General features: G+C 39.5%; 1 protein-coding gene across 4 annotated transcripts in view; it reads left to right on the top strand.

The window, feature by feature from the left end:
- The window catches only part of NDE1 (nudE neurodevelopment protein 1), a 653,710-nt gene that overhangs the window by 196,051 nt on the left and 433,285 nt on the right, over positions 1–24,374 (top strand). For all 4 annotated transcript variants that reach the window (XM_044089169.1, XM_044089166.1, XM_044089170.1 and 1 more), the window contains exons 3-4: positions 4,167–4,349; positions 7,413–7,507. In XM_044089169.1, coding sequence (XP_043945104.1) covers positions 4,167–4,349; positions 7,413–7,507 — 278 coding nt within the window. The remainder of the gene's footprint in view (positions 1–4,166; positions 4,350–7,412; positions 7,508–24,374) is intronic.

Genomic DNA, 24,374 nt, shown 5'->3' with positions numbered 1-24,374 from the left:
CATTGTACACTTGTATTGTGGAGTTGTGAACAAATTTGCTAACAGTACAAACTTTACAGAGCAGTCTTTCTGGCAGTTTATTTAGACTGTATTTTTGTAAGTATGGTATTTCAACGTACAAGGTATAAGGTCATACTCCCTTTGTCAGGAAACCCTGCAAATATAGGAGAAGGCAGTCTCAACTTCCCTTTGTCTTATTGCCACATGGTTTTGCAGGGGTAGCTCAGTCTGTTGAGAGAAGGCATTCTTGACTTCCTTTATCTTATTGCCGCATATTTTGCCAGGGGTTTCTCATTCTGTGGGAAGAAGGCAGTCACAACTTCCCTTTTTCTTATTGCCACATATTTTGCAAGGGTAGCTTATTTTGTTTGGGACAAGGTAGTCTTGACTTTCCACATGTTTTTGTAAGGGTAGCTCACTCTGTTGCAGGCAGGCTCAGTCTGCTCTTGGTGCCTCATAAGTGTTCAGTTCGTTTGTCCATTGCCAGGATATAGTTGAAGTGTTTTGTCACTCTGCAATCTGACTACCTCTAAGTGCCTGTTGTCAGATATTTATTTTGCTTATCTTTCTGACTCATGGACATAGTAGAAATACATTATTCTAGGGCTGAACCCTGGGATTGGTTTGTTTTTCTACCATTTCTCCTTGTGATGAAATTTATCCTGAAGACCAGGCTTCATGAGACCATAGCAATTTTAGTAGTCCCATTTTTGGCACATACAGGTGAGGTTCCCACTCCTGAGGAGGTTTCAAGTAGATCCTCCTCTTGTGCTGCCTACCAAGAAGCCTGTTCTCTCACCTTCTGGCAGGACCACATCCCAATCTTAGGGTCATGAAGTTAACAGATTTGCTGAGTCAGTTCTATTAATAACCTAAGATCCCTTTTTAACAGGGTAATGGATTTTCTTTTATCTCAAACCTGTACCCAGGTATAGAACCAAGAAAGTTCAGTCTTGAATACAAGTCACAGCTTTGATGCTTTTCAGCCTCTCTTTCCATTATTCTGTAGTACTGGGGAAGAATTTTTGATTTAGACTTGAGCAGTTCATCAGCTGAGGTATAATTAGCTCCTTTGAGTATCTTATGTGCTGGGCAGGATTTGTATGCTTTCACTTCCTTTAAAGTGAGAAAAGTTTAGCTTCAGCATAGCTTTCTCGTTTTACCTTCCTTTGAGAGAGTCTTTTCCTCCTGTGATTTATATCTTTCTAGAGAAAGTAACTCTCTTTCTGTTTGAACCAGCAGTATCTGCAGACTTGACGTTTGTGGCATGGAAGACATTTGACTTGTAGGTTTATAGATAAATACTAGGCTAGCTCCTGTTGAGGGCCATTTTAAGCCTAGCCAGTTTTCCTTTTTGTGCTTAAAATAACCAGTCCCATTTAGTTACAGATTGCCCTTACCCATTCCATGGTCGGTAATTCTAGATTACCCCTAATGAGAATAACTGGGATCATACCATATGCAATTTGAGGGGACCCTTGCATGGGGTAAAGCATTTAGGAGCAGCCTCTGTCTGTTAGTAGTGCAGAGGACAGTCCTGGGCTGAATTTTCTGTTTTCCATCCATAGATCAAAGTTGTGCTTTAATATGGACAGGGTGGATTGTGTGTGTGTTGCACAGCAGCTGTATCCTTTGCGAGATGGACCTGTCCCTCCAAACTGCTCTGATGTTGCAGAAGAGGTTTACATCCCTGGACTGAATATTTCTGTGACATATGAATTGCTGATGTGCAGTAAATCCATCAATAATGGGTTGGAAAATGCCTTGTATGCCAGACACGCAGGTCACCTATTAGAAGTCTGTAGGATATCAAGTGTACTGATTGGGCTTTGAGTCTGTACGTGTAGGACATGTTGTTCAGGCCTTCTATTCTTTTAATAAGGTATGTCTGTGGGTGTTCCAGTTGTCGCAAGTGTCTGGACAGATACATGCCAAAGAGGACACTGTATTCAATGACTGGCCTAATGAGGGCTGAATAAAGGTGAACAGTTGCATTCCTAGATCTAGACACAATCGCTTCATTTATAAGCTGTGCAGTATAGAAGTACTTTCTTATAGCAGTAGTTGCATGCTGTCAAAAGTTAGGATGCTGTCCACTAAAGTTCCCAAATCCTGAATAACTGGGTCAAATTTTAGAGGCACATTGTCAGTGTGGTAGTTTCCTGGAGTAGATGAGTTCCCATTTTTTGGCATTTAGTTTCATTCCTTGATTTTGACACTAGGGTATTTATTTGAGACAGACCGTTCTGCAGAATGGCCAAGTCATTTAGGAATTCAGTAATTGCTGTCATCTGTAAACTTAGCCAGAGCCCTTTGGTGTTGGCTTTTACTTCGGAAAAGTAGATGCCAAACAGGTGCGGTCCCAGCCCAGAGATCTTAGTAGATTTCACTTTATCTAGAAAGCTGCCTTGATTTTTAGGCCTTGTGTGTCCTTCCTCTGTACCTGGGTTCTTTGAAGACCATTATCTTATTTATGCAAAGGTTGCTAGCAGTCCAAATTTAGTATGTGTTAACCTTGCTGCTCTGCAGACAGTATATTAATTTTATTAATTTGTTTACACACCTTGGTGATTGGGTTATTCCCACTAGGCCATTGGACTCTCTTTATGGAAGACCTGCAGTGGAATTCATACTGCTCTTTTTCCGATAAGTGCAGTGGGATATTTTATATCCACCTGACCTACCACCAGCTCAGGCAGATGGGGCCTTGTTTTAATATCTCATCCGAAGGATTGCACGTTCAGGAGTGCAGCACCACCCTTATGCTACACTACAGTGTCCATACTGGAAAATTAATTCTGCTGCCTCTAGTGGAAGTAGAACTCACTGCCTACACCCAGAGAGGCGAGTGTGGTATCTGTTGAGCTATTGAGGACCAAGGAGTATCTACTGCATTGTATGGATGCCCACAGTATGCTTAGGTATTACTAGAAAGGACCAAGACCTTCAGAAAAGAGAATAAATTATTTGTCTTTGATTCAGAGAAACTGTCGGAAAAAGCCACTAAGCTCTGTGTGCCTAACTGGCTTTCTTGTTTGCATCTTGTTTGTCCTTTCATTATAAATATGGGAAGGCGTTGCCAGGCTTGTTTAAGGCTCTTTAGAGTTATTGCTATTCAGCTGCTGCCCAACCCCCACCCCCCACAATATCCTTGGATGACATCTGTTCATTAGCAGCTTGGCCCTGAACACCTTTGATTTTCAGATCCTGATCTCTCTCTTGGTGTGGGGCTTCAGTAATCAAGAGTATGTTTCAGTAAGCCAGCCACCAGGAGGATTAGCTATAGATTCTGTCCCAACGGTTAATGAAGACTGGATCTCCTGGACTTACTGTGGTAAAAGTATGTCTTTTGTTGAGTATGCTTAGATAATTCAGCTTTCATTAACCCCCCCCCCCCAGCTGACTTTGTGTTTTTGCATTTAGCCAAGTCTTAAAGTAGAAATGGTGGAGAGATTCCAGGATATAATGTACAGGAGGTGATGGTGTCACAGCCTAGGTAACATCTTCATCTCTGAGTTGGGCATACATTGAGCCCCTGAATCATAAAGGCTAACAGACCAAGTTCTCTATGCAGATGTGATGATGTGTTATGTACAGCTTATCTGAAAAGTAACCAGGTTGTGACATCCTCTGTAGTTGCAGGATTTCTGATCATAGGTGTTTACTAGGTTGTAGTTGCAGGATTTCTGATCATAGGTGTTTGTTAGGTTGTAGACCCAGAGGTCATTTCAAACGTAGACATTTCATCCCACTGTAATACCATAGATATGCTAATCAATATGATTGCATTTAATAATGACTGCCCTTGTCCAGGAGGGTTGTGGGCGCTATTCCTGGTAAGAATTTATGGTGTACCATCCACTTGTCATGGTTCCTTTTCAACAGTGTCATAGAGGTGCTCTGTTTCACATGAATTGGTAGGCTATTCCAAAGATGCAGCATTCGCTGGGAGACAGATCTGTCCCTCCAGCATGTCCTATTGAAGTCGCAGGCCATATTTAGGTCTCTGGAATGGGTAGCTCTAGTCCTGTTTGATTTATGGATATGAGACCTTTGTATTATAATAATTTAAAAGAGCATGCTCAAAATTGTACTCGTGTTTTGTTTAGACATGTTTTTTTTTCCTGTAGTAAAACGTGCATGTTCATAGTGTTATCCAATTTTAGATTTGCGACAAGAACTTGCAGTTAAACAAAAACAAGAAACCGTAAAAAGGTCCATCAGCCAATCACCAGAGAGCCATAAACTGGATGCAGCTGCGCGATCCACATTTTCTGTTCCTGCCACACCTGTGATGCACAGAGGACCCAACAGCACATTCACCACCCCAGCTACAACACTTAAGAGAGGTAAATGCTGTTTGCATCAGTTGTGTAGCTTTGTATTCTTAGATAAAACCTTTTTGTTATCTTTAGCTTACAGGATTTTTGTGTACACAGAGATCAAAATTCTCAGAGTTTCAGTATTTTGCTTAGAAAAAGTGAGCAAGCACATAAAAAAAGAGGAATAATACTGATGAAGTTTACTTCTATTTTTGGGTGACAGATATTTGGACACACTTGGGTGGCTTAATGTCATAGAAGAATCTAATTTGCCTTTTGCAGTTTGAGTGATTGCACTTGGACCTTCAGAGCTGTTTAATAAATGTGAGGGTCTCTTTACGTTATTCACCCCACAAATCTTCCGTCTTTCCCTTGTAGTGAAGAGACCAATGTCACTGAGCTAGTTTATACAGTTTGCTTGCCATCCCACTTACTGCAGGAGCTTCCAATCCCTGTAAGACTGTGCACAGTATTTCAGCAGGCATCAGGCAATGGCCATACATAAAATTTACAGTAGCTGTTCCTTCCTTCAGAAGAACCAGTCTTTGGAAATGAGCTGTGGTACCTTTTTTAAAATGTGTGATTTGTTGCAAGTGAATCTCCTATTTTGACAAAGGCATGTTTTTGGTTCTCTATCTTCATTGTGATCATCAGCTGCTTACTGTGGCTCCCTATCTCTTTTTCTACCACCTGATGGGGAGAGAAAGTACCTGGGAAGTGGTTCGCTGCCAGTGATATTACTCTTCCTCCCAAGTTGTAGCTGTTGGTGGGTATTTGATTTAAAAAAAAAAAAAAAAAAAAATTATCCCAACTTAGTTTGCTGTCAAATTGCCTACCTTCTGTTACCCACAAGACAAGCAGCTGTAGCCAAAAAATGTCCGTCCTGCTTCAGAAATTAAAATATGGTCTTCCTCTACTCAGCCTGCATTCATCCCACATCACGCTCAAGTTACAAAAAATTCTATTCTGATTTGTTCTTCTGGCAGATATAAACTGTGACTTTTTATAGTTACTTATTACAAACAGGACTGTTTTTCTTGATGCATTAATATTTAAAATCCTGCAACATAGTTACTGCCTTCCTTTAAAAAAACATTTCCAACCAAATAATTAAATTGCACTATTAGAAGTACTCAAGATGATTGTTCCACAGGTCAGACAAAAATTAAAAAATGCAGTATTTGAAAGAGTTTTCTCCATATTATGACCTGCACAGCTGCCTAAATGATTCAAAAACAATCGGTCATTACAGGCATTCAAGTAATCTTTGAGCATATATTTATACAATGCAGCAAAATGTGCATGCTTTCATGATGTTGGCTAAAATAAGCTAAGCACTCCTACACCTGTATTTTAATTCACTGTATACCTTAATAATATTTCAGATTAGGATACTCAATCGTGTACAAGTTTGTGTTCTAAAGTGATGTCTGTCTGTTGTCCGTGTGCTAGATTTCACTATTGCTGTAACATTTTGTCTGATTAAACTGTTTTTTTGTTATACTATTGTAATGTACCTGGCTCGTGACTGAAAAGGGTCAGTAGACCCACCTGAATTACCTGGTCAGCAAAAGGCAAACAAATAAACATTAGGACAGTTGGCATTATTTTCTTTCAGACTGGCTTAGAGTAGCGAGAACCACTTTAGATTTTCATCTGTTTTTCAGCTTGAAACATTTCCCTTTCTCAACGTTTTGGCTGATTTGTAGACTTATTTTAAAGGGGCATTTGCTGTCTTGAAGATTATTGTATGTTATAGACTGAATAATCAAAAATTTTACATGCTACGTCTCTTCCAGAATAATTCTCCATACACAATTGCTCATTTTCAGGTAGCCAGTGTAAGAGGGGATCTTCTGATTTCAGTTTCTTTCAGCCTTTTACCTTTGCCCCACTGTACATTCTCTAATTTCACTTCATACTTGACCATCCTAGGAGGAGGAGGAGAAGTGCATTTTGTCTTTAACTCTTGCTTGGTATGGAATACAGTGATAATTACTGCCAGTGTTCCTTCATATGTTTATTCCGTGATGGCCCGTCATCCATATTCTGATTCTGCCAAGGGCAACTAGTTAGCACTGTTATCCTTGCCTCTTCCCAACTTTACGAAAAAAGGTATTTAAGAAAAGTTTGCTTTTCGTTCGACACCTTTATTCATTTATCACTCAAGAAATAGGTAAACAAATATTAGCAAGAAAGATGACAAAACCATTTTAATGTTTTCCATTTAAATAAAGTGTACACGTATATTTTCTTTGCTGTTATTAGTCCAGTGTTTCGAAAATTGCTCGGTTCCTGCTTTCCATTAAACCTCACTCCTCCTTCTGAACATTATGCATTTCCATTTACTTCTATATAATTTACTACTACACTTTTCTGAAGGTCCGTCTTCAGTTTTATTTCTTGTATAATGTTCAGTACATGAAATACAGTTGCTGTAGACTTTGGTTTCCATTTTCTAGTGTTTGCTTTTTTGGTAGCCAGCAGAATAAAACTTAATAAGGCCTTACTTATATATAGGCAATTCAGGTATTGTGTCCCAGCTCAGAAAAAATTGTTTCCTTACTTACAGACATTTGTTCACCCAGGGTTTCTGATAGAGTACTCTGTATGGAATTGTTAAAATCTGCCAACTCATTGCACTTCCAAAACATAAACCAGTGACCACTTTCATTTCCATCACCCCTCCAGCACTACAAGAGGAAAACTTCTGTGAAGTCTGCTTAGGGTATAAAATACCTGTGTAAACACTTCCAAGCAAAGGTCCTAAACTTCTGGACTTTGTTGCATACTTGACGGCCTTACTTGTGTTTTCCCATTATTTTCTTGTAAATTGCAAAAGCTTGTTTTTCTTATATTTTGGGAGCAATCTCTTACCTTTTTATATTTTTTTGCTTTAGCTTGATATTGTTATAAAGTGATGATCATAATGTTTTGAACTAAATAAATGTATTGTAGTCATGAAGCCTTTTTTGCAGGCTGGCCTATTTAACAGCTATATGTCATTGTCAGCATCCTTTTTGGCAAATTGTATTTTTGTGTTTTTTTTAGTACAAGTATTAAAGTGTGATGATTTTTATTTCCTATAAGGTTTGAGTGATGACAGTTACACTGGAACTCCTCTGACACCATCTGCACGAATCTCTGCACTCAACATAGTGGGGGATCTACTAAGAAAAGTTGGGGTAGGACTTGTTCTTCCTGATTTAATTTTTTGGTGCTTTAAGTACAGTAAGATTTTAAGAAATAAAGTGTATTTGCAGTTTTTATTCTACTTCCAAGATCATGAGAGATATTTTTCATTGTTTGCACATAAACTTTTTTTTGACCAGTACCAGTTAATTTGAGCAGTGGCTCATCGTGTAAGGGGTTAACTATCACACACAAAATTGCAGATGGGTTATTGTTTCTGTGTGCCAACCATTGTAGATGTCCTTACATCATCATTGATGCAGTGTTGTTAACTGATGGGATATCTTGCTAAGGATAGCTGTGCGTCTGGTAGCATAGCTAAGCCTTCGTGCCATCCCATCATGCCATATGTCCAACAAGTGACTCAAACCCAGCGGAGCCAAGGGGTACATAAGAGACACATGGATTCAAATTACCTAGTCTGTCACACACATGATTCGTGACTCTCCTTCTTGTTGGGCAGATAAGTATCTGCAGTGAGGACACAATCTTTTTTTCTGTTTTTTGAGTTTAAAGTTTTGTACATGTCATTGAAGAGAGGAAAAGGTAATTGTGGGAGGTAGATTCCTCACAAAGATCACTTTGCTAAGTGTATGTTTTGCTGGGTGCAGAACATTTTTGCTATTTAAGTGGTCTGACTGTTAAGCACTGGTTTCATTCTTGTGTCCTGGAGTTAGCAGCCTTGTACATGCTGATCGAGAGATCATGTTCACCAGTACAGTCATCCCAACTATCCAGGTCTGTCAAACAACCATAATCGGTAAAGGATCCCAACTGGCTTGGACCATGGTCAGAACTTTATCCCTGTTACCACAAGAACTGGCACCATAGTATTTTTTAGATATTTTTTCTTGGATGCCTAATAGTGCAGTTCAGGACGTGATCTTCCACTGGGGCAGTTCCAGGCCAGTACATAGTGGTAATGATATATCATAATTATAATAAGTGAATCAATTATTATAATATAATAATATGCTAATATTGGGATTCCAGTACATAGTTGCACTGCATTTTTGCTGTTTAAGTGGTCTCTTGTTGTTAAGCCCTGGTTTTTTTAAAAAAAAAAAAAAAAAAAACACAAAACATCTTTACTGACTCATCACTTATGACATATACAATCGCACATTTATATAAATGAAAACAAACCATATTGACTTATTTTCAGTTGTAAACATTATGCATCACATATAATCTTCTATACAGTCATTGTCAATCAAATACTACATAGCTCAGTCACTTCCTACCTTCCCTTAAACCTCATTCCTCCTCCAAAACATTATTTTGCATGTATTGTTTCCACAATTACCATTTTTTCTATGTAACTTGCTCCTGCTGTTTTCTAAAGCTCCCACTTTCACTTCTTTTATTTCACTTACTGTATTCACTACTTGTACAGTTGGTTTAGACTTTGATTTCCATTTTCTAGTAATTTTTTTTTTTTGGCAGCCACCAGAATTAAACTCCGCAATGCCTTACCATGTATTGGCAGTTGAGATTCTGTATCACCATTTAAAAAAAATAATAATTTCCTTAGTTACACCAGTTTGCTCACCCAGTGTTTGACAGAGTAGTCTGCAGTGCAGGGAATTTTTAGTCTGTCAATTCATTACAATCAAGAAAAAATATGTTTGCAGTTACCTCTTTTTCCTCCATCACATCTCCATCATTTGCAATCTACCTGCGGAAAAATTCTTTGGAATCTGCTTGGGGTATAAAAATATCCATGCAAACAATTCCACTCAAAAACTTTGTTGTATATTTGGGAGCCATGCATATATCTTCCCATTGTTTCTTTGTGAATTGCATGTTTAAGCTCTCCCAAATCCATTCAAACCTCGCTGATTGATTCTTCTGGTTATCTGACGATATTTAATATGTTGTGATAATTATCCCCTTGTTTAACAGCAGCTTCTCTTCTAGATTCTAGTAAAAATTCTGCCAGTGCTGATCTTTCGCTTAGGATCTCATTGTTTCTTTTTGCCTATACTTTGATATCAATCCTTGGTACAGAGAGCAGTCTCTAGCCTGCAGTCCAAATGTATTCTTGGCCTTTTCCCAATCTGTTAACCTTCCCTTCCATAATTATTTGCTCCCCAGTACCTTGGTACTTTTGCCAGTTTTCTCCAGTAAATTCTAGCCTTCACTTGCTATTCTGTGTACCCCTAATTGCATTTCTCCATTCCCATGTTGGCTTGGTCCTTAGCCCTGGTTTCTTTCTTGTGTTCTTAGTGTATGTCAGGCTACTTCAGGAATTGTCTTTGCATTGTGGCAGTTCCAGGTCAGTCAGCTCAGAAGTTAAAGGTTTATGTTCCCACCCCCACACTCCGTTATAGTTGTTTTCTTAAACCCAAACTACTAAGCAAGTTAAAAGACATTTGATAAAATTGCTTAATATTGAGTGTACAGATGCTGCTTGCACTGATTTTAGTATCAAATTAATGAATTATTTATTTATTTTTAACTGTAATTAGTTTACTGGCTTTTGCTGGTGGCAGAAGAGTTTCCAGGCTAGTGTCTTTGTATTAACTATTTGGTAGCAAGTCCACCTAAACATTTATTCAAATTATATTAATTATTACTATTAATGATCAACTGTTATAGTTATCCCTGCTCCATAGTCATTCCTGTCTGCATCATGAACCAGCACTTCCCCACAACTTCTCTAATGATCTTGTTTGAGATGGGCATCTTGCAAAAGATGAGAATTGTCGCGTGCTGTCTGACGATCATCTATTACTCAAAATGTATAACAGTGTGTGAGAAAGGTACATATATAATTTCCTTGAAAGTGAAAATTTCACACAGTAAACTCAGAGATCAAAGTCATCAGAGGAACACCACACATCACACCTTTTCAAAGCCATCACTACACAGATGATCCATCGTGCTGAGGAGCTAAAGATAAACTTGTCTAAACTTCAAAGACCTACAAAACACAACACAGGCTCAAAGCACAGTAAAGATGTTAAGCGTACTTCCTCTCATACCACAAGGAATCCCAGTGTCAGAGATGCTGATCCCACAAGGCAGGCATCCACCCAACCAAACTTTCTTGTTACATGTGACACTGTTGTAAGACTTACAGATGTGCCTCTTACCAGGCCTAGCAAGGGAAAAGTGACTGTTTCTTGGGTGCCAAGATCCATCAGATCGCACATGCACTCAAGTCTTTAAAAAACAAGTACCAGTATCACTCTGTCATAGTTCATGCTGGTGTCTGTGACTTGAGGTGTACCTGTCTGGATTATATGAAGGGAGACACGATGAAGCAATTAGTCAGAGTACCCACTAGAGGAATAACATCTTTGATCTTGTCCTTAATAATGTGGGAGTATCTTGCACCATCCCTTGCATATCTTCATCACTTGTTAGGCTTGACCAGTAGGCTGTCCTCTTTGAAATAAAACTGAAACCAAAGCTCCCTTGTACACAAACTACCTTTAGAAATGTGTTTGTCAAGCTTCTTACTCCTAAGTGATACATTGACAAGCTTCATATCCCTACCAATCCTAGTTAACTCTGTTAAATATGCAGAAATGTATACCACCACAATATACCAACATTAAACAGCTACATAGATGCAGCTATACCCTGGAGGAAGAGGTGCAGGGCAAGCCCCAGAAACAAACCCACATGGAGGAACCATAATATCATCAAGCTTTATAATAAAAGGAATTAATTTTTTATTTTTTTTTATTTTATTTTACATTTGTTGACCGGGAAAGTTCGACTGGACACAGGTCCATTTTCAACGGAGGCCCGGGGAGAAAAGCTCCACTTAAAAAAACAATCTAACAATTTTATGAATTACAACACTTTCTCCTAAATGCATACAGTATTATACAAGAACATATTTACATTTCTTCACAGGTATATGTATAGATACAATTATTGTATTCCAGACGCATGCCACTTGTATGTAGGTAAATGTTTAACTGTCTTCAGAGATGAGTAAGTAGATACGAACAGACTAAAACATTGTTAGTTAAGAATTAATATACAGAGGTTAGGCAGTATTAGGTGATCCTTGGTAGAATCATTGTATCACTGCAAATGTAGTGGATTAGCCTGGGGAGTCACATGGACATAGCCAGTTGTTAAAGTAGTGGGTTTTGAGTAGTTTTTTTTAATTGTGGAGCAGAACCTGTAGAAGTTGTGCATTTTGGAAGTGAGTTCCAGACTTTTGCTATAGAGCAGGCAAAAAGAGATTTGCCAGCCTCATTCCTGTATTTGATGACATTTATGTGATTTTGGTCTGTCGACCTTAAGGCTCGGGTGGTGGTGTAGGGTTGTATTAGGTCTTGTAAAATGGGGATTTTATTTGGGAGGTAATATAGTTTGTGGGCTTTGGAGAGTTGAGTGGTGAGAAGTAATTGCAGCTCAAGCCAGTTGAGCTGTTTGAGGGAAAGACAGTGGTGGGCTGTATTAGAGGCACCTGTGGCAAATTTGTCAATCTTTTTGTAGCAAGATGCCATTTTGCTTTGTTCGCTGTGGCGAAGATTAGTCAGGATTGGTGAGGCATACAGTAGGGTGAATAATAGGTGGGTTCTGGCAATGGTGGCTTTGGTATAATTGGTCATGAATTGCTTATTCCTATACAAGAGACCTTGCTTTTTGTGAACTTTTTTGATTGTTTGGGCTATATGGATATCAAATTAGAGTTTATCGATTACTACTCCTAAGAGTTTAGTGTGTGCTGTTGGGGTGATTGAGGTGTTGTCCTTGGAGTTAATGATGAGGTCATTGAGTGCAGGGGATCTACCTGGGCTGAAGAGAATTAGTTTTGTTTTTTTGGGATTGAGTAAAAGTTTTATGGTAGAAAACCATGCTTCAGCCAGAGTGAAGCCGTGTTGTGTTATTGTTTGTAGCTTGCTTAGGCTAGGGGCAGCACAAATGACAGTAGTGTCATCAACATATTGCACTATAGAGGCAGAAGGAGAGGAAGCAGCTATCTGATTTGTAAATATGGAGAATAGTAAGTGACCAAGAATGGGGCCTTGAGGGACTCCAATAGATACAGGTAGAAGGGAGGGAGGATAGTTGGTCCTGCCATAGAACTGCTTGCGTTTTTTTTTTGACAAAAAAATTTGACCAAAGGTAAGAGTAGTAACTATTTCCAGAATGTTAGAGCCCATGGCACTGCAATAAACCAGCAGTAAACGCCACCAAAGCCAAGTCTTAGGCTTAAATAGCTACCCAAGCCAAAGACCATCACAAGACATTTTTTAGTTAGGTTCGTAATTTCAGAAGCTCAAAACAGCAATGTGCTGAGCTAATTATGAATGTTACCTACACTAAGGTTGAAGATATAGTTGACCTGTGGCTGATAAATTTAGCTTTAACTTTACCCCTCTCTCCCCTCCATCTTTTCCTCTAGATATACCAGAAGCTTGCTCACCTCCAGCTGTCACGTAAGGCCAAGTCCTAAAAGTGTCATCAAAAGCTAAAATACTCCATCGATGGGTCTTGACAATATCCTTGTATGCATTTTAAATAGCATGAAGCATGATTTATCCACACCCCTAACAACACTCTTCAATCTCAACCTCCATTCAAGTTTTGTGCCACGCAGATAGAGATTAGCCATAGTCATTCCCCTATATAAAGGAGGACATTCCATAGATCCAGGCAATTACAGACCCATAAGTCTGACCAGCCTGGTATGCTAAGCCATGAAAAGAGTTGTCTTGGAATTAGTCAGTTAGGACATGGGAAACCTCCAGACCCTGGACCCATCTCAGTTTGAATTCATCAATTGCAGGTCAATCTTACTTGACCTGGTGGATTTCTTTGAAAAGGTCACGAAAACAATGGATGAAGGCAAAATCCTACACACCACATACCTTGAACTGGCCAAATCTTTTGACACAATTCCCCTCTCAGGCATAGTAGAAAAGCTAAATAAATTGGAAATAAACGTCATGTCATCTGCTGGACTGCCAACTGGCTCACAAATAGGACTCTGATAATCAAAACATGAGAAGTTACCTTCACAAAGAGACCAGTCACCAGTGTAGTCCCCAGGGTTTTGTGCTGGGATGTCTCCTGTTTAGCATCTTCTTTTCTGAAGTAAAATCCAATACCAAAGGGCACTGACTGACCAGTTTGCAGATGACTGCAAGGTAGGACCATTCATTGAATCCCCAATTGACTTGGTCATCTTGCAGAAAGTTGGTCTCAAATAAATAACTGGTGCCAAAATCATGGACTGAAACTAAATGGCAAAAAATGCAGTTTTGTGTCCTTTTTGATGTGATCTACCCCACGGAACTGCTACATTGTCAGTATGCCCCTAAGAGCTGACCCAGTTCAGGATTTGGGAATTTGAGGACAGTGACCTAACTTTTGACCAGCATGTGTCTGTTATAAGAAAGTACTGTATTACACAGCTTTTAAACAAAGGGATTATGTCTAGATCTAGGGAATTCATTGCACCCCTTTACTTGGCCCTCATTAAGCCATTCATTGAATATAATACCCCCTTTGGCATGTATCTTTCCAGACAAATGCAGCAACTAGAACACCCACAAAGATACTGTACTGAAAAGATACACAGGGCCTTTAATATGTGCTACATGGACTGACTCAAAGCTCTGTCACTATACTCTGTATCCTACAGGCTGCTAAGAGGTGACCTGTGTCTGGCATATAAGGCATTCTCCAACCCATTGCTGATGGATTTACTATACATCTTTAAGTCTGGTGGAAACAGAAGTAATCAGTCCAGGGATCTAAACCTCTTCTGCAACGTCAAAAGAATGGTTTGGAGGAGCAGTTATATCTGTCAGAGAATACAGCTGCTGTGGAACAGACTCCCCATCCACATAAAACAAAGTTAATCTCTGTCCATTTTCAAGTGCAAATAGATCTATGGATGAAAAATAGTAAATTTACCCCAGGGCTGATACTTTTACTACTAATGAACAGAAGCAGCCCCGAGAAATGCTGTATCCTATGCGTTGGTCTCCTCTAGTTATCTGTGATATGATCCCCATTATTCTTGTTGGGGTAATATATAATTATCATCCATGGGATGGGTAAGGCCAGTGTATAACATAATAGTTTTGATGAGTACAAAAAGGGAATTCGCCCAGGCTTAAAATGGTATCCAAGGGTAGCTAGCTTAGTACTTACTTTGAACACAGTTATAGAGATTGTTCTGTCTGTCAGGGATTCATGTGTAGAACTTGTATAGTCATCAGTCATTTTTGAAAATTTATCAGGGGAATGAGAAACTTAGTGCTTCCCCAGGGTAAGATTACTTCTGAGTCCTTGACTGCTGACATCCCTGCATAAGAAATTATCTAAGAAATGCAAGGTAGAGACTTGTCAGACTAGAATATCTCCACCATGTCTCTTGGTGTGAATCTGGATTGTCCGGATGTTAATTCTGCTCCCTGTATTGACCACGGAGGGTGCAGCTGTCTGTCATCCATCTCGTCTAATCAGTCAGTTGGAGGCCGAAATGGTGGAGCTGTCTCTTGTATCCATCACATCTAATCAGTCTTCCACTTCAGTCGAGAAGATGAAATGGTGCTTGTAACTTTGGAGGGACCAGATGGGTACACTTCAAATCTGAGTTAGGGAAGTAGTTCCTGGTTCCTTAATTGAGGTATGTCAGGTCTAAGAGCCTTCTCGTTTGGTGTGGGCATATGTCAGTTAAAAGAAGCAGAAGACTTAAACAGATGGTTTCTCTATAGTCTTCCAGGGATATTCAGAAGAAATTACAGGATTTTACCCAAAGTCCTGTCAGGACTATTATGTCTTTAAAGCTGCCATATTTCTGTTGTGCTCCTGATGGTTCTCTGCTTTCTTCTCATTCCCTGAAAAGGCTAAAGGAGGAATTGAAGGTAAGTGAAATGTCTAATGTTGATGCAGATAACTCCTTAGCTTAGTTTTCCAAATTCATTCTCCTGTAACACATACTTTGGATGATGAAGATAATTTATCCCCAGATTCCCCTTCAGAATATCTGTTTTTTGGGGGTACTGTTGTGAAGGTGATACAGAATTTTCAGTGGGAAAGGTCTCAGTTCTATGACATCCAGAAAAAGGTACTATACTGTGTTGGAAATGGGTTTGCATAAATCTTCAGTCATCCCTACGGTTTTAGAATTTATTTCTATTTGCTTACCAGGAGAGTCTGACCGGGCCTGTAAGAGCCCTTTTTCAGTGGAGAACTGGGGAGAAAAGTTCCACAAATACAAAACTGAGCAAGTACAAAAGGCATTTTGAGGCATACATGCAGTATACAATATAAGATAAAATATACAGTGTAAAATAAAATATACAATATAAAATTAATGAGATGCATAAAGTCTACAATACAAGATACATACATACTTGAACCATCTGGAGAGAACTGAGGTAATTTTAAAAATACTAGACATAGCACTAATGAAAAATTAGAAGAGAAATGGAGTTTAATAGACTTAGGACCAGCTAAAAGAAAAAAGATCAATGGAAAGGTGTATTATTGACAGGCAGATCTTGAGAGATGAGAGAAGAATGCAGTTAAGGGAGAGAGGCAGGAGAATTCGGGGAAGGAGAAGCTAATGAAGGGAGAGAGCAAATAAACAAGCAGTGAGCTGTAAAGGGTGTGCTAGGATTTGTTAATCAGGCTTCGTACAAGAGCAGAGTCAAGTGTTACTGAGGTGTTCCCTAAATAGCCTGAATTTAGAAGTATTGTTGGTGTTGAGTATGTTTTGGGGTGCTTCATTCCATGATTTGGCAACTTTTGCATGAGTATAGGGAATCACCATAGCTATTGTTAGCCTTACTGATTTTCCAAAGCATTTTATTAGAAGACCTTGGGAGTTCTGCTTGGAGTAGGGCTGAACTAGATTACTAATGGAAGGACAGTTTTCAGGGTGAAACAGTGGAGTGAGTAAATACAAGTTGCTTAAAGGTTAATAGTTTGGGAAGTTCCAGCCAGTTGAATTGGTGTAGAATATTACAGTGCTGAGTTCTTGCATGTTGGTTGTAGGAAAATCTGGCCACGTTATAGTAACAGGATTCTAATTTAGATAAGTCACATTCTGTTAGATTAGTGAAGATAGGTGAAGCACATAAGAGGGTAGATAGAAGGTGGGTTCTACTGATGGCAGGTCTGGTGGAGTCGGGAAGGGCTTTATTCTGTACAAGGTGCAAGTTTGATGTATATTTTCTTGATGATGATGGCTAAATGTTTATCAAATTTAAGGTCATTTTCTCTATGGTAACTCCGAGTAACTTAGTTTGAGTGGTTCAGTAAGGCTGTTATTAGATGAGTAAATGGTAAAGGAAGTAGAATCTGTGGATGTCTTGCTATTGCAGAAGAGCCTTAGTTTTGTTTTAGAAGGGTTAAGTATAAGTTGTTACGGTAATTTTCTATGTCCAGGAAGGATTGATTGTTGTGTTTTGTTGAGTAATGCAGGCAGAGATGGAATTGTGCAAATAAGTGAGGAATCGTCTGCATATTGACCAAATGTAGCATGCTGAGTGGCAGTGTGTAGTCTGTTGGTGAATGTAGTGAAAAGAAGGGGACCTAGAATGAACCCTTGAGGTATGCCAAAAGATATGTAGAGAGAAAGGTAATTTGTTTTCCATCTTGCTGCATATTGGCATTTTTTTAAGAAACTGATGAACCAGGAGAGGATTGAATGGAAGAGGTTAATGAGGGCTAACTCAGAGAGACGTTTTTTGTGGGACACAAGTGTGAAAGGCTTTGGATAATTCAAGAAATAGGAATGAGGTAAGAAGCCTTATTGTTATGTTCATTCACAGTATTTATAAAACTAATTAGGGCAGTAGTTGTACTATGTTTTGGATAGAAACCGTGTTGGGTGGGGGACAGAAGGTTTTTCAGGAGATGATTGAGTAGTTGAAGGTGAATACACTTTCCTAGTATTTTGGCTAGTGGTGAGAGATTGGCAATGGGTCTGTAGTTGGATACATCTTTGGAGGCATCACCTTTGTGAAGGGAGATTGCATGAGACACTTTCCAAAGAGTTGGGACATATTGCTCAGTAATAGACCTGTTTATAAGGATAGATGCAGGGTAAGAAACGGCATTTGCAGCAAGTTTAAGGTATTCACTGGGTAATTGATCAGGACCAGTGGAAGAACATTTAAGTTCAACTAGGAGGTTTTTTTTATATAGTTGGGCTGAAATTGAAGGAATGAGAATTTGATTCAGGAGTACTAGGTAATGACCAAGAGTTGTCATTGTCTTTTACAAGTGACAATATGGAGTTAGTGATTCTTAAGTTGTGTGGGAATGTTATCTGTGGAATTTGGTTAGGAGTTGGGTTGGTTATTTGAAAGGGTTTAAGGAATTGGCTAATGACACCAACATTTTTTTGGTTATGACACTTATTCTGAATTGTTGTGTAGTGTTGCTTTTTGTCACATTTGATTTGTTTGTTTGCTGTATTACGAAGCTGCTGGAAGTTTTGAAGAGAAGTTGAGTTTTTAGAGTTGTGATTATGCCAAACCTTGCCTGTTTCTTTAAGGGGCCTTTTAGTGTCAGAGGGAAGCCCGGGAGTGGGCCTTGCCTTTAATGGGCATTTCCCTAAGGGAAGCTAGCGTGTTTAAGATTGAAAGGAAGTGGTCATTGAAGTATTGGACTCTTGGGTCGAGTTGAAAGAGTGGAATGAATGATTCGAGTGAATTTTGTTTTGTTATGGATAAGTTTATAGGTAATTTCTGTAGGGGGAGAGAAGTGTTTTAATAGGAAGGTTGGACAGTGATCACTCAGACTGTCAGGAAGACAGCCAGAGAGATAAGAGAGGGTTGGAGTTGGTAAGAGCCCAGTCAGGGATGTATTGTTTATTAGAACATTTATCAACCCTAGTTGGTTTGAGAATTAATTGAGAAAAGCCAAAAAGGCGTAAGTGATTTGAAGGGTTATCAGAGGAGTTAGTGTCCTAGTCTAGGTTAAAATCGCCCATTATTATGGCTTCTTGTCTCAGTGTTGATGAACGCCAGCTTAGCAGATCTTCGATAGTGGATGGGTTATTTCCTGGGGGAAGGTAGATGGCTACGATGTTAATATTTTTATGTGGATTTGTTTGGAGGGGGGAGATTAGTGTTTCTATATTTGATGTTATGGGGGGGGGGGTGTCAAGACATTTGAGTTTTAGATTATAACTTTGTAGAGAATTGCTACACCACCACCGCGTTTAAGGGTTCTATCCTCCCTAAGTATGATGTAGCCTGGGGTAAAATTTCCTGTTTCTGAATGTGTGGGTTTGAGCCAGGTTTCAGTTAGAATGGATGTATGTGGTGAACAGTGGGCAGTGGTAGCATGGAATTCAATAATCTTGTTTAGAAGGTTTCTAAAGTTAGTTTAATATTACTAGGTCAGAGATATCTGGGTGGAAGTTTTTGAAATGAGGTTGAGAGAGAGGCTGTAACGGGAGGCAAGCTAAGGCGAGAGAGTTAAGTTGAAATGGGGGCTGGCTGAAGGGTAAGGTAGAGGGCCTGGATTGGGGTGAATGTCTCTAAGAGTAAATAATTTTTTAGGGCAGGGTGAACATACCTGAATTTGAAAATAAGTTGTAGGAATTTGTAATGCGAGTGGAAGAAGCTTTAGAGTGGAAAATTTTATATTAAATGAGTTGTGAAATTGTGTTCTCAGAGATGAGGAGATGTAATTATGTAGTGGGGAAGATGCTATCAGAATTGGTTAGTGAGTGATTGAGAGTGACGTGTAAATAATGATAGCATGTAGAGAAATAGGTGGATGTTAGGGTGGTCATTAGTGTGATAAGTGGAAGTACTGAATTGGGTGGATGTGTGATCTCCATTTTAGGAATAGCTGGAAAAACGTATGTGCAACTAGGAATGAGGGAGAGGTATAGGATAGTTTGGACAGAGATGTCTAATGCAGGTAAAGTTAATTGGAGGAATTTGGTGAGGGCAGAGAGTGGGTGTGTAGGATGATTGAATAAATCTGAGGAAAGTGGGGGGGTTGGCTAGGAATGGGGGTAGGGGCGCAGAGTCACCCCTAGTGAAGCGGGTTGACCCTGGTTTCTGTTATGCAGTAAGAGTGACGAAAACGGATCTGTAACTTAATCCGTAGCAGAGATGCCTGGGTAGGACACTGAAAGATGAACAGTAAGAAGAAAGTGCCTGTTATTTTTAGAAAAGTATGTAACCAAAAATAGGTGCACAAAGGAGTATTTGGATACCAGTTGCCACAATTGGACAAATGTAAAGGGGGTCTGTTACTTGTGCCATAATCTTTATGTACAGTAGGCGGGTAACTATAAAATGAAGAGTACTTGGAAGAAACAAGGGGGGGGGGATACCAGAGTCATTCCAGTAATGTGTTTTAAGTTGTTGTTGTGTATTTCAGCTTTTCCCGGTTAGAGGTTGCCACAGCGGAACTCCGGTCCGCTAATGATTGGTAGTAGATTTTTACATGCCAAGTTGCCAGCCCTGATGTACAACCTTCAACAAAGGTGCGCCCATTCATGCATGTCTCCACACAGAAGACACTCTAGCTGAGAATCAGACAGGGCAACATCTTACTGTGAGGCGACAACGCTACCACAGCACCACCACCGCGGATTCCAGTAATGTGTTTTAAGTAGGTAAATTAAATACAGGACATGTAACAAGCTGTAATAACAAACATGAACGTATTTTAGCTGTAACCTTTTGGCTTCTGCTGTTTAATGTGTGGGGGCTTCCACAAGGTACTCAAAGAAAGAGAGGTGGAGTTTTCTATCAACGGTTAGGGTTGAAGTTGAGTGCAAGTGTTTGCGGCTTTAGGACATGAACTTATTTTTAGAAGCTTTGTCTGATGCAGTTTACATGGATTCCCTAAATTCAGAATCTCTGCCATTTGCTCCTAAGAAACTTGGCAGTTTGCTGAACTCTGAAAAGTTGTTGTATAAAAACCCTACTTCTGACCATCTGTTATTACTCTCCCCACTGAAAAGCCTTCTTACCTTCTCCCTTCTTTTAATGTTTCACCCATGTATAAAAACAGCAGGGCCTTTAATAAATGTGGCAAGAAAGTGTATACTTTCTGCCATTGTAGCTTTTAGAACTACTAATTACTAGACCCATATGATCAGGTACCTTTTGTCTTTTTTGGGTAACCTTTATAAAGTGCTATCAGATTTTCATGACTCTAAAGCAAATTCTTCTGCATTGTCTGTTTAACTCTGCTTCTCAAGTTGTTAGGCATTGTATCAAATTCAGATATGATGCTGCTTCCACGGCTTCTGCCACTGGCTTGGTTCTTGGATTGTTTTCCTGGCTTAGACATCATTCTTTGCCTGAGGATGTCAAAACTAAGCAGTTTGACTTTTTTAGATAGGCAGCATCTTTTTGTTTCAGTGGCTGCAGGACTGTTCAAAACCATGCAGGAAGAGGATAAGGTCATGCAGAGTCTTAAACAAATCATTCATTTCCTGCTCCTAAATTTCAGAGAAATTACCATTTCACTGCTGGTCACTTTCTTTTTAAGAACCAAGAGTTTTCTCAAGAGATAAATGACTATGTAGAAGGTGGTTTCAGGGTAAGTCCAAGCAAGGTTTGAGTTCAAAACCTTCCTTTCCAGGTAAATCACCATATGACAATCTGCCTGTTCTTCCCAAACCATCCTACCTTCTCAGGTTCCTTTATCTCAGAAACTGTCCCTTTACCTGCCAATCTGGCAGCAGTAACTTCAAACATATGGGTTCTGTTCATCATTGGGTGGGGGGTGGGGGGGGTTACAAAGTATCATCAAATGTATTCCCTTGTTCCTCAGGGTTTCCTCAGGACCCTCAAAGCCAGATTCATCTTATTGTACCTCTTCTTCATGACTTCAGTCTGGAGACCATAGAATTTGTGCCTCCACATTAGAGAAAACAGGTCTTTACTGAAATTCTTTCCAAAGCTCTTCTCTCAATGTTCCAAGTTTCAAGATATTGACCCTTCATTCATGCTTCCAATGATTCTTAAACAGGCTTTCTTGGTGACATTGGATTTAAAGGACGCCTACCATTGTATTCCTGTTCATCCGCAATGCAGGAGATTCTTATTGTTTTATATTTCTTCATATCATTTTTAGTTTCTAGTTTACCATTTGGTCTTTCTAATGCCCCAAGGGTATTCACAAATTGCCTAACTCCTGTCATTGCCTTCTGTAGATTTTGAGCAATTCAAATCTTTTCTTATTGAGATTTTTTTTTAATTCAGGCTCCTACCCAAAACCACCTGATTCATTTGTAGTTTATGGACCTTTTTAGCAATCTGAGGTTCACTCTGAATCTTAAGGAATGTTGCTTAATTCTGTCCCAGGATCAGATTTTCCTGGGATGCAACTCAACACACTGCTAATGACAGTTTTTTTTCCAGTAGATAGTTATTTTCCAGGTAGATTTCTTTCAGAATCATCTTCCCTTATATGTGACCTCTGCAAAACAGATTCTTGTAGCCTTTACAGTACATGGCATCGATGATGCCTTATGACAGACTCCATACGAGGAAGATGCAGTGGGAACTCCATGTATGCAAGATTCAGTGGGAACTCCATGTGCGGAAGATGCAGTGGTATCTGAAGTTTGTCTGAATTCAGCATTGCCAGCTGTTAATCTTCCCAATTTCTCTCTTGCTGTTTTTCAAGGAGGACATTTTATTGGTGTATCAACCCAGTTTCATTCAATCCAGGAGTGCCCTTTTTGGTTTGTTCTCCTTGCCAGCACTTGTTCACAGATGCCTCAAATGTGGCTTGTGGTCAGGGTCCAAGAGGTATGGTCTTTAAAGGAAAGAAAGGACAATGTAAGCATAAAAGGAGATGAAGGCTGTTATTTTAGCCGTTGTGTCCCTTTATCTGTGGACTCCAGGTCCTTTTTGCATCCACACAGACACCATCATTGTGGGGTACTTCAGCAAGCAAACCTTATTGTGCCTCCACATGTTAGCTTTCTTAGCTAGGGTGTTGGCCATTCAAATCAAAATCTTTCTCCAGGCTCTATACATACCTTCAGAAAAAAACATACTAGCAGACCTTTTGTGCAGACCCACATGAATAGATGCTAAAGAGAGAGAGGTATTTCTGGACATTGTCCATCAGTGGGTTATTCCATAGATGGATCTTTTCCCCTCCATACACAAAAGACTGCTCAGGCTGTTTTGTTCAAGACTACTATGCCCTCAGGTTTGAAGAACGGGTACCATAACCTTTCTTTGGAAAAGATTTCTTTGTTTGCCCTCCGCTTCCTTTGATTCCCAAAGTCTTTCTAAATATCAAGAAGGACAAACCAGAAATCTTGTTGTTGGGTTACCTTTTGTCCCAGGCAGCATTGGTTCCCCCTCCTCTTTCATTTGGGTGGTGGCAATCATCAGAAGTTATCTTACAGAATGGACTTGCTTACACAGAACATAGGCTGTCTAATTTATTCCTTTCTACAAATTAGAATCTCTTTGAGTGATAGAATTTTAATTCCTTTTAGGCACCAATTTTCTGAGGGCATGTTTAAGGTTTTTACAGAATGCTGGAAAACCATATAGAAGGACATGTTACATCTCCCAATAGAAACAGTTATTTCTTAATGACCAAGAAAAAATGAGGAACCTTATCAACAAGGTATTTCTAATATTATTTTTGTGAGATGTTCAATGCTGGACAAGCATTCTCTTCTGTTAAAACACATTTGCCAGCCATTTCTGCTTGTATACCTCTTTACCTATTGCTTTCACCGTGATTTGAGATAAAACAGTTTTTGAAGGCCATCCTACATACAAGACTCAAGAAGGGCTAACCCTCTTTCTTGGGGCTTGACCTATGTCCTGGAAAAGTTTATCGTATTTCTCTCTCAGCCTGCCGCCTCTAATTCTTTGAAGTTTTGTGCTTGGAAAACAGTGTTGTTTGTGGACTTGACTTCTGTTAAACTGGAATCAAAGTTGCAAGCCATGATGGCTATCCCACCCTTTCTCATTTTTTGTAGGGGAAGGGTTACTCTGAGCTAATCTTATGTCTAGGGTTGTTGATAAGTTCTTGAATCGGTCTATTAACTTTCCTTCCTTTTTCTTTCTCAGAATAAGGGGTAGAGGCTCTTGCATTCCCTGCATGTGAACAGACAGATCAGGTTTTGTTTGGACAAAACATAGTCTGTTAGGAAATTGGATCATCTTTTTTTTTTTCCAGGACAAAACCTTGGTGCTTCTGTTCCAAGCAACATATTTTTAATTGGATATCCAAGGCTGTCTCTTTGTTCTTTCCATGGTAAGGCAATTCTCACTCCAGTTAAAGTGCTTTGTACTAGAGCTGCTGCTTCCTCAGGGGTGTTATTCAGGAGTCTGAATTCTAGATCTATTCTTGAAGCAGCTACTTGGTCTTCTAGTCATGCCTTTAGAAAACATTGAAAGATTGACCCTTTCTCTAGAACTTGAGCAAGCTTTGCTAAGTCATTCTTTCTAGGACTTTTGGACCTTAAATCCTGCACGGGTTTCCTCCTCCCTGTCTTCTTAACTCTGGGAATCTCCCATCAGTTAATAATACTGCATCTGGTGAAGGAAGGACATGATGCAGTTGCGTAAATGCTTCCTGTAAGAGTACATGTCTGACTGGTGACTGTTGCAGGATTGCTGCCCCCTTCTTTACTTGTTTCTTTTTGCTGGAGTGAGGTTGAATTCATATTGTTTGACTTGCATATCTGTAAATAGTCTTTACTTTGGCTTCATTCCCTTGTCTGGGGCAAGAAAGTCCTGAGGTAATTCACATCTGCATATCCCTGACGTACTCCTGTCTCCAGTGGGTTGATGCATGTCAGATGTACAGCATGAGGAGAGGGCACCCATGCTTTGGTATGTTGGCTGGGCATACAGCTGTCCTTGACAGGATATCCCATCAGTTAGTACTGCAGCAGTGATCTGTCAG

This window comes from Protopterus annectens, chromosome 12.part0 (genome assembly GCF_019279795.1).
Source record: "Protopterus annectens isolate FY-2018-M chromosome 12.part0, PAN1.0, whole genome shotgun sequence".
In the NCBI taxonomy this organism is placed as follows: Eukaryota; Metazoa; Chordata; order Ceratodontiformes; family Protopteridae; genus Protopterus; species Protopterus annectens.
The sequence above is the reverse complement of the archived record's forward strand: the minus strand, read 5'-3'. Positions and strand labels throughout refer to the sequence as shown.